At 45.5% G+C, this 13,600-nt stretch overlaps 1 protein-coding gene across 1 annotated transcript; it reads left to right on the top strand.

Annotated features, from left to right (window-relative positions):
• The first annotated feature begins 4,910 nt into the window (after positions 1-4,910).
• ywhag2 (3-monooxygenase/tryptophan 5-monooxygenase activation protein, gamma polypeptide 2) lies at positions 4,911-9,462 on the top strand. Its single transcript, XM_070543630.1, has 2 exons — positions 4,911-5,230; positions 7,328-9,462. Exons 1-2 carry the CDS (start codon positions 5,144-5,146, stop codon positions 7,982-7,984), a joined length of 744 nt encoding a protein of 247 aa, XP_070399731.1. The 5' UTR covers positions 4,911-5,143; the 3' UTR covers positions 7,985-9,462.
• The last annotated feature ends 4,138 nt before the right edge of the window (positions 9,463-13,600 follow it).

The following is a 13,600-nucleotide window of genomic DNA, read 5'->3' as shown; positions in this document are numbered from 1 at the left end:
CATGCAGTGTTGTAGAGACGTGTCAACCATGACAGCCCTACAACATCCATAGCCTTGAGATACCCAGGACGAACCTCATCCGCCCCCGGGGCTCCGCCGCTGTGTAGTTGTTTGACTACCTCAGCAACTTCTGCCCCCGAGATCGGACAGTCCATCCCCAGGCCTCCCAGCTCTGGTTCCTCCATGGAATGCGCATTGGTGGGATTGAGGAGCTCCTCAAAGTATTCCTTCCACCGTCCGACTATAGCCTCAGTTGACGTCAGCAGCTCCCCATCCCCACTGTAAACAGTGTGAGCGAGTTGCTGCCTTCCTCTCCTGAGGCGCCGGACAGTTAACCAGAACCTCTTTGGAGCCGATCGATAGTCTTTCTCCATGGCCTCACCAAACTCCTCCCACGTCCGAGATTTTGCCTCGGCAACTGCCACTGCTGCACCCCGCTTGGCTATCCGGTACCTGTCTGCTGCCTCCGGAGACCCACTGACCAGCCACGCCCTGTAGGCCTCCTTCTTCAGCTTGACGGCTCCCCGAACCTCTGGTGTCCACCAGCAGGTACGGGGGTTGCCACCACGACTGGCACTGGCCACCTTACGACCACAGCTAGCAACAGCCGCCTCGACAATCGCAGAGTGGAACAAGGCCCACTCGGACTCAATGTCCCCCACTGCTCTTGGGACGTGGTCAAAGCTCTGCCGGAGGTGGGAGTTGAAGACCATCTTGACAGGTTCTTCTGCCAGGCGTTCCCAGCAGACCCTCACTATGCGTTTGGATCTGCCAGGTCTACGCGGCATGTTTCCTTGCCATCTGATCCAACTCACCACCAGGTTGTGATCAGTTGACAGCTCCGCCCCTCTCTTCACTCGGGTGTCCAAAACATACGGCCGCAGGTCAGATGATACGACTACAAAATCTATCATCGACCTGTGACCTAGGCTGCCCTGGTACCAAGTGTACCGGTGGGCATCCTTATGTTCGAACATGGTGTTCGTTATGGCCAAACTGCGGCTTGCACAGAAGTCCAATAACAAAACACCGCTCGAGTTCAGATTAGGTGGGCCGTTCCTCCCAATCACACCCCTCCAGGTCAAGCTGTCATTGCCCACGTGAGCATTGAAGTCCCCCAGCAGGACAATGGAGTCCCCTGATGGAGCACTATCTAGCACTCGTCCCAGGGACTCCAAAAAGGGTGGGTACTCTGAACTGATATTTGGCCCATAAGCACAAACAACAGTCAGGACCCGTTCCCCGACCCGAAGGCGCAAGGAAGCTACCCTCTTGTCCCCCGGGGTAAACCCCAACACACAGGCAGAGAGTCTCGGGGCTAACAAAAAGCCAACCCCAGCCCTCCGCCTCTCACCCGGAGCAACTCCAGCAAAGTAGAGTGTCCAACCCCTCTCCAGGTCTCGGGTTCCAGAGCCAATGCAATGTGTCGAGGTGAGTCCGACTATATCTAGCCGGTACCACTCAACCTCTGCCACAAGCTCCGGCTCCTTCCCCGCCAGCGAGGTGACGTTCCGTGTCCCAAAAACTAGTTTTCTTGTCCGGGGATTGGACCTCCAAGGCTCCCGCCTTGGTCTGCCACCCGTCTGCTTATTCTCCTCAATTAATGCTGAAAAATAAGCAGTTCTAGTTTGTCAAAGCTTATTTTTATAAAGCACAAGACTATTTTTCCAGGACAGGTAGGCCTCCTCATGGTGCGTAAAGCGCCATGTTCTCTCCAATTTCCCAGAGTTTTGTTTTAAGGCTCGTAAATGAGAGTTAAACCAGGGAGCCAAATTCCTGTCCCTAATTACCTTCTTTTTTAAAGGGGCAACATCATATAATGCCACATGTAAAGAGGAATTAAGATGATGAACTAAGGCATCAATTTGTGAGGGGCTAGAACTGAAAATATTGCCCTCTGCTACATTCCTCTGAGATGCTGAGGACAGTAAAGATGGAACAGTTGATTTAAAAGATGCAACTACGTTGTCAGATAGAGACCGACTATAGTGAAATTTACTTTCATGTCTCGAGAACTCAGTTATAAAAAACTCAAAGGTTATCAGAAAGTGGTCCGAGAGGACTGGATTATGTGGAAAGATCGTTATTTCCTCACACTCTATGCCATAAGTCAGCACAAGGTCTAGTGTATGATGGCAGGAGTGGGTGGAGCTATGTATTCTTTGAGTAAAACCAATTGAGTCTAAGATATTACTAAAGGCTACATTGAGGCAATCATTTTCAATGTCCACATGAATATTAAAATCCCCCACTACAATGACCTTATCAGTATTTAGCACCAAATAAGATAAAAAATCAGAGATCTGATCCAAAAACTCAGAGTAAGGGCCTGGTGGACGATTTAAAACTACAAACAAGAGTGGTTTTACAGTTTTGCAATCTGGATTAGGAAAACTAAGAATAAGATGTTCAAACGAACTGTAACTATTAATCTGTAAGGGACTGATTAATAAGTCCGAATGAAAAATGGTTGCTACTGCTCCTCCTCGCCCTGTACTTCGAGCAATCTGATGATTTAAATAATTTGAAGGAGTCGACTCGTTTAAGCTAACATAGTCCTCTTGCTGCAGCCAGGATTCTGTGAGAGAGAGCAAAGAGATCTGATTATCACAAATCAAGTCATTAACTAACAAAGTCTTAGAAAAAATGGATCTAATGTTCAACAACCCACATTTAATTTTTCTAGTTTTCTGCTCAGTTGAATTTGTTCTAATATTTATGAGATTTCCATGATTTGCTTTATTAAGCCCGATATTTAATCTGTGTGGTTTTGGCCGTGGGCAGGACACTGTCTCTATGGGGTAGTGGGTGGGTAACAGTACAGAAGCTGCAGAGGGGTGGGTTAAACTACGACTCTGCTTCCTGGTCTGGACCCTGGGTAGTCATGGAGGACTAATAAAACTGGCCATATTCCTAGAAAGAAGAGCTGCTCCATCCAAAGAGGGATGGATGCCGTCTCTCCGCATCAGACCAGGTTTTCCCCAAAAAGTTTTCCAATTATCAACGTTGCCCACGTTGTTTTCAGGACACCACCTAGACAACCAGCGGTTGAAGGACAGCATGCGACTAAACATGTCGTCACTGGTCCGATCAGGCAGGGGGCCAGAGAAAATTACGGAGTCCGACATTGTTTTGGCAAACTTACACACCGAAGCAACATTAATTTTAGTGACCTCCGATTGGCGTAACCGGGTGTCGTTACCGCCAGCGTGAATAACAATCTTACTGTATTTACGCTTATCCTTAGCCAGCAGTTTCAGATAAGATTTAATGTCGCCCGCTCTGGCCCCAGGTAAACATTTAACTATGGTTGCTGGAGTCTCTAATACCACGTTTCTGACTATGGAGCTGCCAATGATCAGAGTCGGCTTGTCAGTGGGTGCGTCACTGAGCGGGGAAAATCTATTAGAAACGTGGACGGGTTGGTGGTGGCCCACGGGCTGGGTTCTATGCTTCCTGCGTAACGTCACCCAGCCGGCCTGAGGTCCCGGCTGCTCGGGTTCTGCTGGAGGATCGCTACGGGGTGGTTCTGAGCCCCGCGCTAGCTAGTAGCTACGGTTGTTTATGGGTTTTTCAACAGCGCGGAGCCGGGACTCCAATTCCGACACCCTTGCCTCCAAAGCTACAAAAATGCTGCACTTATTACACGTACCATTATCCTAAAGGAGGAAGAGGGGTAACTAAACATCTGACACAGAGAGCGAGAGATAGGAGACAGAGAAGCAGAGACAGAAGTAGCCATAGCCGTGCTGAGGCTAAGCTAACTGGACGAGCAAACTGTTCAACACCAAATAAACAGCGTGCAAACTCAAATGGTTCCCTAAAAGCTAGGTGGAACAACAGAAAATGTGTGTTTTAGCGTGCTTATGTGCTACAATAACTCAGAGATATCCTAGTACAGAGAAATTAAATCAGTTTTAGCGAGCCCCAAACACCAAACAGCTACACGTAGTGCAACACTGAAAACAGGAAACAGGAAACGCCTTACCGCCAGGTGCAGCCAATCAGCCCAGCCCATGATCAAGTAATAAAAATAAAATAAAGGGTCAAAAGTGACAGTAAAGAATATTTTTTAAAAAACAGATTACTGTACAATATTTTTGAAAAGTTATTGAACAATAGAGACTATTTCTGAAAAAATATAGATTATTAGAATATTTTATATTTGAGGATCTGCCTCCTCCTCCATTTCCCAGAGATATCTTGGCTTAAAACTGCAAAATAAATTCTACATCGTAATTGTTATTACTGTATTACTGTTTCCAAGAACATTAAGATTATGTCTAAAAAAACAGCAGAATTCACCTAAAAAAATAGTTATTTCTTTGACTTGTTCAAGGTGCATGTTCAAATATGGCAGATTTGACATTCATGTTAAGATTTCACCAACTTAATTGATTTTTACAATTACAACACGTCTCCTTATTTAGCACAATTAGTCAACCTTGTTATGTGACACTTTCATAAACCTAGCAGTTAGTTTTAGAGACCTGACCGTAAACACGAGAGGATCCGAGCTGTTTTCTGGCTCTGCAGTCGCACCAAAATTTGGCGCGCTAACGCGCTGATTGGTGGAATGACGTCAAACCGTTTGATCTCTGATGATTGGTAATTCTGAGAGTTTAGTAATTTAGGTTTAGATTAACTGAAATTATGTGACATTTAAACATTATTTGAAATGAAACTTTAAAGCTAAATATAAAAAAAAAGTTCTGCAAAATATTTTGCACCAGCAATTTAGCAAAAACTGAGCAAAAACAACTGTGAAAAGCCTGGAAGGACTTCATCTCCCATCAAGCCTTTGGAGCCGAGCTGCTCCCATCTATCATCCTGGTCTTCTGGTTCCCATGTACAGTGTTACATCATTGGCACCGACACCCACCTTCCCGGGTGATTACGCAGCCCGTGGAGAGTGTGTGAGGAGGAGGAGGAGTGAGGAAGGGAGGAGGAAGAGGAGAGAGAGGCTGTCCCGTCTGCACGGAGCCCAGACAGACAGCAGGGAACAGCTGCAGCAGCACCAGGCTCGATAGGATTTCACTGCACTGCGATTTCCAAGATCAGCCGTTTCCTCCCCAAGCGCGTGTAGAGCAGCTCGAGCCGCAGCCGGAGAGCAGAGCCAGCAGACCTGAGATCAGCAGAGAAAATGGTCGACCGCGAACAGCTGGTGCAGAAAGCCAGGCTGGCTGAGCAGGCGGAGAGATATGATGATATGGCAGCTGCGATGAAATCGGTAAGTCTGTCCGTTTCTGCAATTATGTCACGTGGATGTCTGATTTCGGATCATTAACATCTGGTTACCAGGGTAACACACGCGCTGTCACCAGGGCCACCTCTATTACATCAGATACATTTGAATCATTATTTTAATAATGAGCCGATCCCAGATCAGCCTGCTGCTTGGGCGGTGCCGTCTGTCGCCTCCACCGTCCAGTGAGAGACTCGTATCTCACAGCCTCTCATCCTCTACTGATGCTTCAGCAGACCTTCCCTATTTTCATTTATTTATTTCATATTTCCATACTTGCACCCCCTCCCCCTCCATTATGCTGAATCCATCAGAGCCTCTGCTGCTGGGAGCCATGTGAGGTTGCTCAGAAAAAGCCTATCAACGGCTGCCTCCTCCACACCCTCCTCCTCCTCTCTTTGTCACATAAATTATATCTGCTCCCTTTTTAATAAGCACTTTTTTCTGACCGGTGATGGGTTAAAAGCTGCCCCCCCCCCCTCCCCAAAACACATGTAGGAGGCAGCAGAATCTCCAGAAGATTCTTTGTCATATTGCAGTGAGTCAGTCTGACCAGATCATCTCCTTCCCCATACCCTTTTGTCTCCAGGTGATGCCCAGCACTAATTTATATTCATTTTGGGGTAACGAGCGTGATGAAATGGTGTGATGTGGGGAGGATGACGGGCTCACATTAGCCTCCTCGCCTCCTATTGGTCGCTGCTGAGGACAGAGCCTTTGTCTGCCCTGCTTCCCTCTGGACCGGCTTCACTAGTTCATAGGAAAAGAGGGGGAAACTGCTGTGTCACACGAGCTCTTATTGAAACCAGCAGCGTGCCAGGATTGTTCTGCTGTAGCCTGAGTCAGCTCACACACCCAGATTCAAACCATCCCCATGAAGGAGGAACATTTTGCTCCTCATGGAGGCAGGAGAATGGAGCCCTCATGGGTTTCTGGTTGCAAAGGAGGTGGGACGATGCCCGAGCAGGGAGGGACTCCTTTCCCTTTAAACAATCTGCCATGTCAGTGCAGTCCAAACTGCCCCCCTCCTCTCGTTTTTTGCAAGGGTGTGTTCACCCCCTCTCAAATTAAAGGGATTCCCTTGGAATTACAGCTTGACATGACAAACGAGAGACCGCCACCTTCGTGTTCCTCATGGAAGAAGTGATGCTGAAGCTGAATTTGAAGTAAGAAAGTAGCTAAAACCCCAATGATGGCTGGGATGTAACCGCCAGTCCTGCAAAAAACCAGAAAGATTTGGGTATTTTTTAGACGGGCGTTGCAACAGTCAGTCCATCTCTACAGCTCCTCTCCACCCACTCACCGTACGTCACCTTGAGCCATCTTTGTGCTCATCTCAACGAGCTGCGAGATTAAATCAGCTGCTGAAGAAAAGGTTTCATCGGTCATCGATTCCAACTCTGACTCAACGTTTCCCACAAAAAAAAAAAAAAAAACGCCGAAATATTTGACTTTAAAGAGATTCTATTAGATATCTGCTCAATGATCGCCACCACCGGTCCAGATCTAAATTTAATGATGAGACTCGGAGTGATGTCACGGATTTAGAAAGGTAAAAAGGTCATTTTGAGCCAGAGAGAAGGTCACTGGGACACGTGAACCGCGGGTGCAGCGATGGGTTTTCACTTACACTGCAGCTGCCCCCCACCCCCCTTCTTCTGCTGCCACCAACCATGTCGAATATCATTCCTGGCTAACTGGCATTAGCTGCACACGTGACAGCTGGAGCTACTGGGGCACTAAATGAATGAATTGCCATGGAAACTGGCAATTGCTCATGACAAGTGAAATATTGCTCATCGGCTTTGAAGTGGACAACCGTGTTGGTGCAGATTAATCCATGCAACGGGATCGTCTATGGCCAAATAACTGGGGCAGCTAATGGGTATTAGCATCATCTAATCATCTTTGTGATTGGATGATTTAGCTGGCAAATCGCTGGACAAATCACTCATTTTCTCCGATGGGATGGCCAGCCATTGTTGCAACGGTGCGGGGGGAAAAGTCCGGAAAAATGAGATGAGGGTTTCTGTCTTGCTTTTTGCTGCTTGTGAGTTAAAGGTCAACGATGTCCTTTTTCAGGTGACGGAGCTGAACGAGGCCCTGTCCAACGAGGAGAGGAATCTCCTGTCAGTGGCCTACAAGAATGTGGTGGGCGCCCGCCGCTCCTCCTGGAGGGTCATCTCCAGCATCGAGCAGAAGACCTCCGCCGACGGCAACGAGAAGAAGATCGAGATGGTGCGGGCCTACCGGGAGAAGATCGAGAAAGAGCTGGAGGCCGTGTGCCAGGACGTGCTCAACCTCCTGGACAACTTCCTGATCAAGAACTGCAGCGACACGCAGCACGAGAGCAAGGTGTTCTACCTGAAGATGAAGGGCGACTACTACCGGTATCTGGCAGAGGTGGCCACCGGGGAGAAGAGGGCCACGGTGGTAGAGTCGTCGGAGAAGGCCTACAACGAGGCTCACGAGATCAGCAAGGAGCACATGCAGCCCACCCACCCCATCCGCCTGGGCTTGGCACTCAACTACTCTGTGTTTTACTACGAGATCCAGAACGCCCCCGAGCAGGCCTGCCATCTGGCCAAGACCGCCTTCGACGACGCCATCGCCGAGCTCGACACCCTCAACGAGGATTCCTACAAAGACTCCACTCTCATCATGCAGCTGCTCCGAGACAACTTGACACTGTGGACAAGTGACCAGCAGGACGACGAGGGAGGGGAGGGCAACAATTAAAGAAAAAGTTTTAAAAAATCATATGGAGGGGATAAAAAACACGCGTTTAAAAAAATTATTATGAAGGGCCGGTGGACTTTGGCAGCCGCTTATGCCGATGATTCTACCGTCGCAGCAGTTCTTTATTTTTCCATGTGTTAAAAGAAAAGAGTCAAAAGAGAGGAGCGAGTGGAGGGTAAATCTTAGTTTAAATATATATAGAAATATATATACAGTTGAAAGGGGGGCCTCCGTCTTCTTGATTTCTCTTTGACGTTTGCCAAAACCACTGATATGTCAGTCAATCAGCCCGAAGCGGAGGTTGTTGGGTTGAAACGGCAGCCTCACGCTGGCATACGAACTGTCGAGATAAGCTGCTCAATTTAGGGTTTTTTGCGTGATCGAGATGCATTTGAGTAACGTGAGAGAGAAAATGCTTGAATGGGAATGCTTCACAACGCTAGTTTGCATCGGTTCCAGTCAAAGAAGGCCAGAAAACAACATCATCGGCTTTATTGAACCCGCTTTTAAACCGTAAAGGTCGCCCGAAGTCTTAGAGGATAAATCAGACGCAGGAGCTTGAATCTGGACTAGGATCAGTCCCCACCCCCCCCCCCCCCCCCCCCCAAAAATGTTTTTTTTGGCATCTTGCAGATAATCTGTTTCTGGAACCGTTGATTATTTTTTGGCAGGTAAAGATCATTAAAGGAGGAGACTTAACTAAACGAAACCAGAAAAACAACAAAAAAAACAAACAAAAAAACAAAAGCAGCTTCAGAGTTCGTGGTTTACTTCTGTGTTTGTTTTATTAAATGCACTTGCCTACTATACTGTTTCTTCAGTGTAAGACGACAACAACAATAATATTGCTTACTCAATATTGTGCATGCTGGTGATGTATTTATATACAGTAGCTTGACTTTATTATCTTATACTGTGGGTGTTAAGTATTCATATGATTGAGAAAAAATACAGGCTTTGTCTGATGTTGATTTCTAATTTATTTGATTTTTTTATTTGGGGGGGGGGGGGGGGGGGGATTTGCTATACCAAAATGGTGATCGTAAAAATTGACCTGTAACGGGCGTTGCTTTAGTGACATGCAATATGTGTATTTAATTTGTTACTGAAAGAAAAAAAGAAGATAAAAATAATATAATAGCTAATAACCCACCAGTGCTTACTTAACCTGACCAGCTGGTGTTTGTCACATTAAAGTATGATTCTGTTTTGTTCTTTGAACAGTATTTAAGTACCTTTTTGTTCCTGTCATGCTATAATAATGGTGACGTTTCCAGGCTCAGTGTTTCTGTTTGAAACCACACACATGGACCATTTTTTGATTTGGGACAGTCTCCATTTCCGTTTCTTCGTTTTGTTTTTCTACCTTTTAGCTGTTTCTGAGTGACAAAATGTCTTGAATGTGAGTCATTATGTAGCAGTTGCACAAGAACCGGAATAATAGCTATGATAATAAAAAAGAATCTGACTAAACGATACGTGCACCGTGTCCGTGGTGGTCGAGTGTACTGTCGTATTGTTGCTTTTAGGGACACCACTTCACTGTTTCGTGCTTCGCCCTGAGTGCAGTCTGCTTCCCTTTTGTGCCTGTTTCGTTTTATAAACCTCATTTACAAGCAGGGGCGTGTCCAGGGTGTGGCCTGGGGTGGCACATGCCACCCTTGGAATCTGATCGGCCACCCCAGGTGCCACCACACTAATTTACCTTTAAATAGGCTTTTCATTGTCCACAAAAGGCTTGGGGGTAAAACAAAAAAATCATAACCATTGGTGCCACCCATGCACAAAGTTATGTCTCACCTGGGCCACCCCATTTTAAAAGATCTGGACACGCCACTGTTTACAAGTTATTCTTTAACAAAAAAGAAAAAAAACGTATTCCTGCAAGCATGTGTGCAGGATGTGATCATTTCTCTTCGCTCGTTTGTGTTGATCTGCACATGGATATGCATATTTACCAGGGAAAGCATAATAAAGCACCTCTTCAGAACACTAGGATGTTGTTTAATAGCACAGGAAGCTGCTGATCTATGCTGCTGCTAATATAGATTATTGTTTATATAGATGGTGGTTTTTATTTGACTTTTTTAAATTTATTTCTGATTGGATGGCTCGGGAGAAAAACCAGAAGCCTTAAGGTCAGCCACACAACCGTGCTCATGTATGCCAATTATGTTGCCGTGGTGAGTCAGCCTCCATGAGCTCACAGTATGTTACAGCTGCTTTGATTTATTTTTAACTTTGTGAAGGTCTCAAAGGTTCCCGGGACAAATGGTATGAAACCCTGTCCTATAGATAGCATCTCACTTCAAGTGTTTGTGTTGAAATTAGATAATTTATCTTTCATTTTGTTTTTTTTTTTATGTTTAGAATAAAAAATGGCATCTGGTGGATTTCACTCACATATTGTGCTTTTTGTGTTTTCATTATTATTATTTTTATCTTTGTTTCTGTGACACAACGTGCAACTTATGAATTTGATCAATAAAAAAGGGAAAGAAAAACTGACCTAAATTATCCAAAGAGCTGAAAAAGGATACGATCTGTATTCTCTGGGGATTTTATTTTTGTTCGGTTGCCATCTTTTGTCCATAAAGTTATTTGTTCATTGGTATTTTTCTACATTCATTTGTCTGAAATGTTGCATCATCCCAGAACAGCTCGTTCCTTTCCTTCCATTTCTGCCGACACAGGAAGTCAATGCGACTCGATGTAACTCACTGTAGGTCGCATCACGTGTGTGTGTGTGTGTTCATGATGGACACTGCATTAGATGCTTCCAGCTCACACCAGGTGTCCTACATGAGTCTTTTTAAAAGCTGCATTGCTAGTTAATAAATAAAATAAAATATAAGCCAAACTATATTTCCAGAAAGACAAAGGGAGTGGTGTCATAAATCTTTATTCAGCTTCTCATTCTGACTGGAGAGTTGGAGTCTAACGAGTTTTATAGCTACCTGCCCTGGTTTTGTTTTTTCTAACGGGACAGTTGAGCTGATCTGAATGTTTTTCTTTAAACTGGCGAATTTCAAACTGGGATTTTCACCCCTTTGTTCTGATTGATGAGCTGAAGTTGCAGTCTGTTGGACACCCACCACCACCTTCAGACTGCAGCCCCTTGCTGCAGCCTGCTGCACTGAACCTTTCATGAGATGAAATTCTGTGCTTTGAAAGGTTCTCCTCACCAGCCAATGGCTGACGAGCTCTCTCTCTCTGCAGCCACCAATCCCGCCGCTGTTGCTAGGGCTATAATAAGTATCCCACCATCAGCCCATCTTCCTGCTGCACTGCTCAGACACCTATTGCATCCTGTAAAATAAATAAATAAAGCTCAAAACACACAGGAGGCATTGAGATTCAGCTCCAGCCTACCTGCTCCGTGGTGGCTTTTAATGTATGGTAACACTTTCAGGAACACGATGCTTAATGGAAATTTCTCGTCAATAAAACGCAGCTGATGGGTTTGTGATCACATTTCAAACAGCTGCAAATTCAGTTGAATGCTTTCAAGACAGATTCTTTCAAATTACACCTGAACCAAACAGACGTTTGTTGCCAAAATCACAAAAATGACACCGTTCAGAGTTAAACGGCTCTTTTATCTGTGCATTTACAAACACCAGGAGAGCTTATTTAATAAAGGGTCACATCTGTAGGAGACAGGAAGTGGATTCTCTCTCTTCTTCCCCCTACCTGCATCTGCTGACTGTCATCACATGAAGGGGAGGTCAGGATGACTACGCACGTTATCCTTGAGGCCATGCAGCGCCCTCTGAAGCAATGTGTTAGCACCATGAGACAAGCCGTGCTTCTGCTGAGAAGCTCCTGAAATATTATTTATGTTGTGATGGATTAGAAGTGAATCAGGCTTCCATCCATGGTGACACAGTTATTTATCATGCACAGAATGAAATTCACTGACACCTTTTTTCCGCTTTAGCTGCATAAATGATAAATGACCCTCACTTGTATTTGTCACGTTGCGAGTTAGGACCCAAGATGCAGAAAACACCAGATGACTCGAGGCAGGAGCGGTTTTAAAGTAAAATCCTTTTTATTAGGATGAGGAACCAAAAATCCAAAAGGGCAGGAAGCCAAAAGCCAAAGTCCTGAACACTAGGAGAACGAAAGCTCACATAGAGCACAAAACCTAGAGACGAGGCACGAAACAACGCTGACACCAAACAATGGACCGACAATCACACTGAGACGCAGACAGGGTTATATACACAAGGGCTGGGTGATTAGGGAATTGTGCACAGGTGAGACCAATAAACAGAGGAGGAGCACAACAGAGCATGGGAGGAAAACAGACCTAAGAATGGGGAAGGGAGCAAAATGAACTAGAGAGAGAAAACAGACTAGATAAAACACTTAACAGAAGACTAATGATAAAAGGTATCTAAGGAAAATTGTAAGGGAAACCTAGATAGCCTGGAGGGGGTTGGGGACACACAGGGACGCTGAAACCTGGGGGGAACACCTAAGGGGAAAAAACCTGGAGTGGCCTGGGGAACACAAGGAGGCACATGAGGAAGGATGCAGTCAAGGAGACACATGAGGAACACAAGGAGACACATAAGGGAAACCTAGAGAGGGATGGAGAACACAAGGAGACACATGAGGGAGACGCAGGATGCAGACCATGACAGAAACCCAGTAAGTCAGGCCGTAATCTAATTTGGGGGCTTGTCCGTAATATGAACACAGGACCTTTTGCAAAGAGAGGTTTAAAAAATAAAACATTGCTATTATGCTGAACCAAGTCAACATGTTGTACCTTTATAAACACCTTTCTGTAACTTCAACCAGCTTCTTTTGGACTTTGAAGATTTTGACTCGGTGTGATTTGCACCTTAAAGATCCAAAGAAACTCCAGAAATATCAGCCCATTAGAAGTAGGAAAGGAGAAGGAAAAGAGCGATGGAGAGGAAAAAGGAGACCGAGAACAGACACGCATCTATAAATAGGTTTCCCTGCAGCCTGAGAGTAGACAGTGAGTAGACCAGAGACATCAATGTGACAGCCTCGCCACCAAACGCACTATCTGCCTCTGCATGAAGAGTTGGGATGTGTGCTTCTGCTTTTTAAAGCTTGATTCATCAGTTTTACTCCTAACATACAAGAACGGCATGAAATCACACCATCAACACGGCTGCTAGCAGCTGTTTCAGGACATGTTCGTGCAGAATTAGGTTACGATAAAACACAGAAGGCTGCAGACTCGTTTCTGGCACAAAGACAGTGTTTTATGCACGACTGCTTCAGAATAAATTATTCAAACTAACATTCAGACTTTGTATTATTTATCAAAAAGCACCGCAAGATTCAGTTGAAGGCTTTAAACCCTATTTTGAGGCATCTTAGTGGAGCTTTGTGATCATTAAGAACTACAGAGACTTGTGATGACCAGAAGTTTGTACGTCTAAAATTAACCACCATCACCCCTCCTTCTCCCTTCACCATGGTTACGTAACTGTTTGTTCTTTGGAGGCCTCAGGTTTCCAGAGATTTGCAGCTGGTAATAAATAACACAAAAGTGCTGACATGCCAGGTTTCATGCTACGAGAACGTTTTTAATTCCCGGGAATGAAGCCGTCGATCCTCAGGTGCAGC

This window comes from Nothobranchius furzeri, chromosome 13 (assembly GCF_043380555.1).
Source record: "Nothobranchius furzeri strain GRZ-AD chromosome 13, NfurGRZ-RIMD1, whole genome shotgun sequence".
Taxonomy (NCBI): domain Eukaryota; kingdom Metazoa; phylum Chordata; class Actinopteri; order Cyprinodontiformes; family Nothobranchiidae; genus Nothobranchius; species Nothobranchius furzeri.
This window is presented reverse-complemented; position numbering and strand designations above follow the sequence as displayed.

Coding starts and splice junctions, on each gene's coding strand:
- ywhag2 (XM_070543630.1), top strand. CDS start 5,144: ATGGTCGACCGCGAACAGCTGGTGCAGAAAGCCAGGCTGGCTGAGCAG. Junction 5,231..7,327: donor TGGCAGCTGCGATGAAATCG/GTAAGTCTGTCC, acceptor GTCCTTTTTCAG/GTGACGGAGCTGAACGAGGC.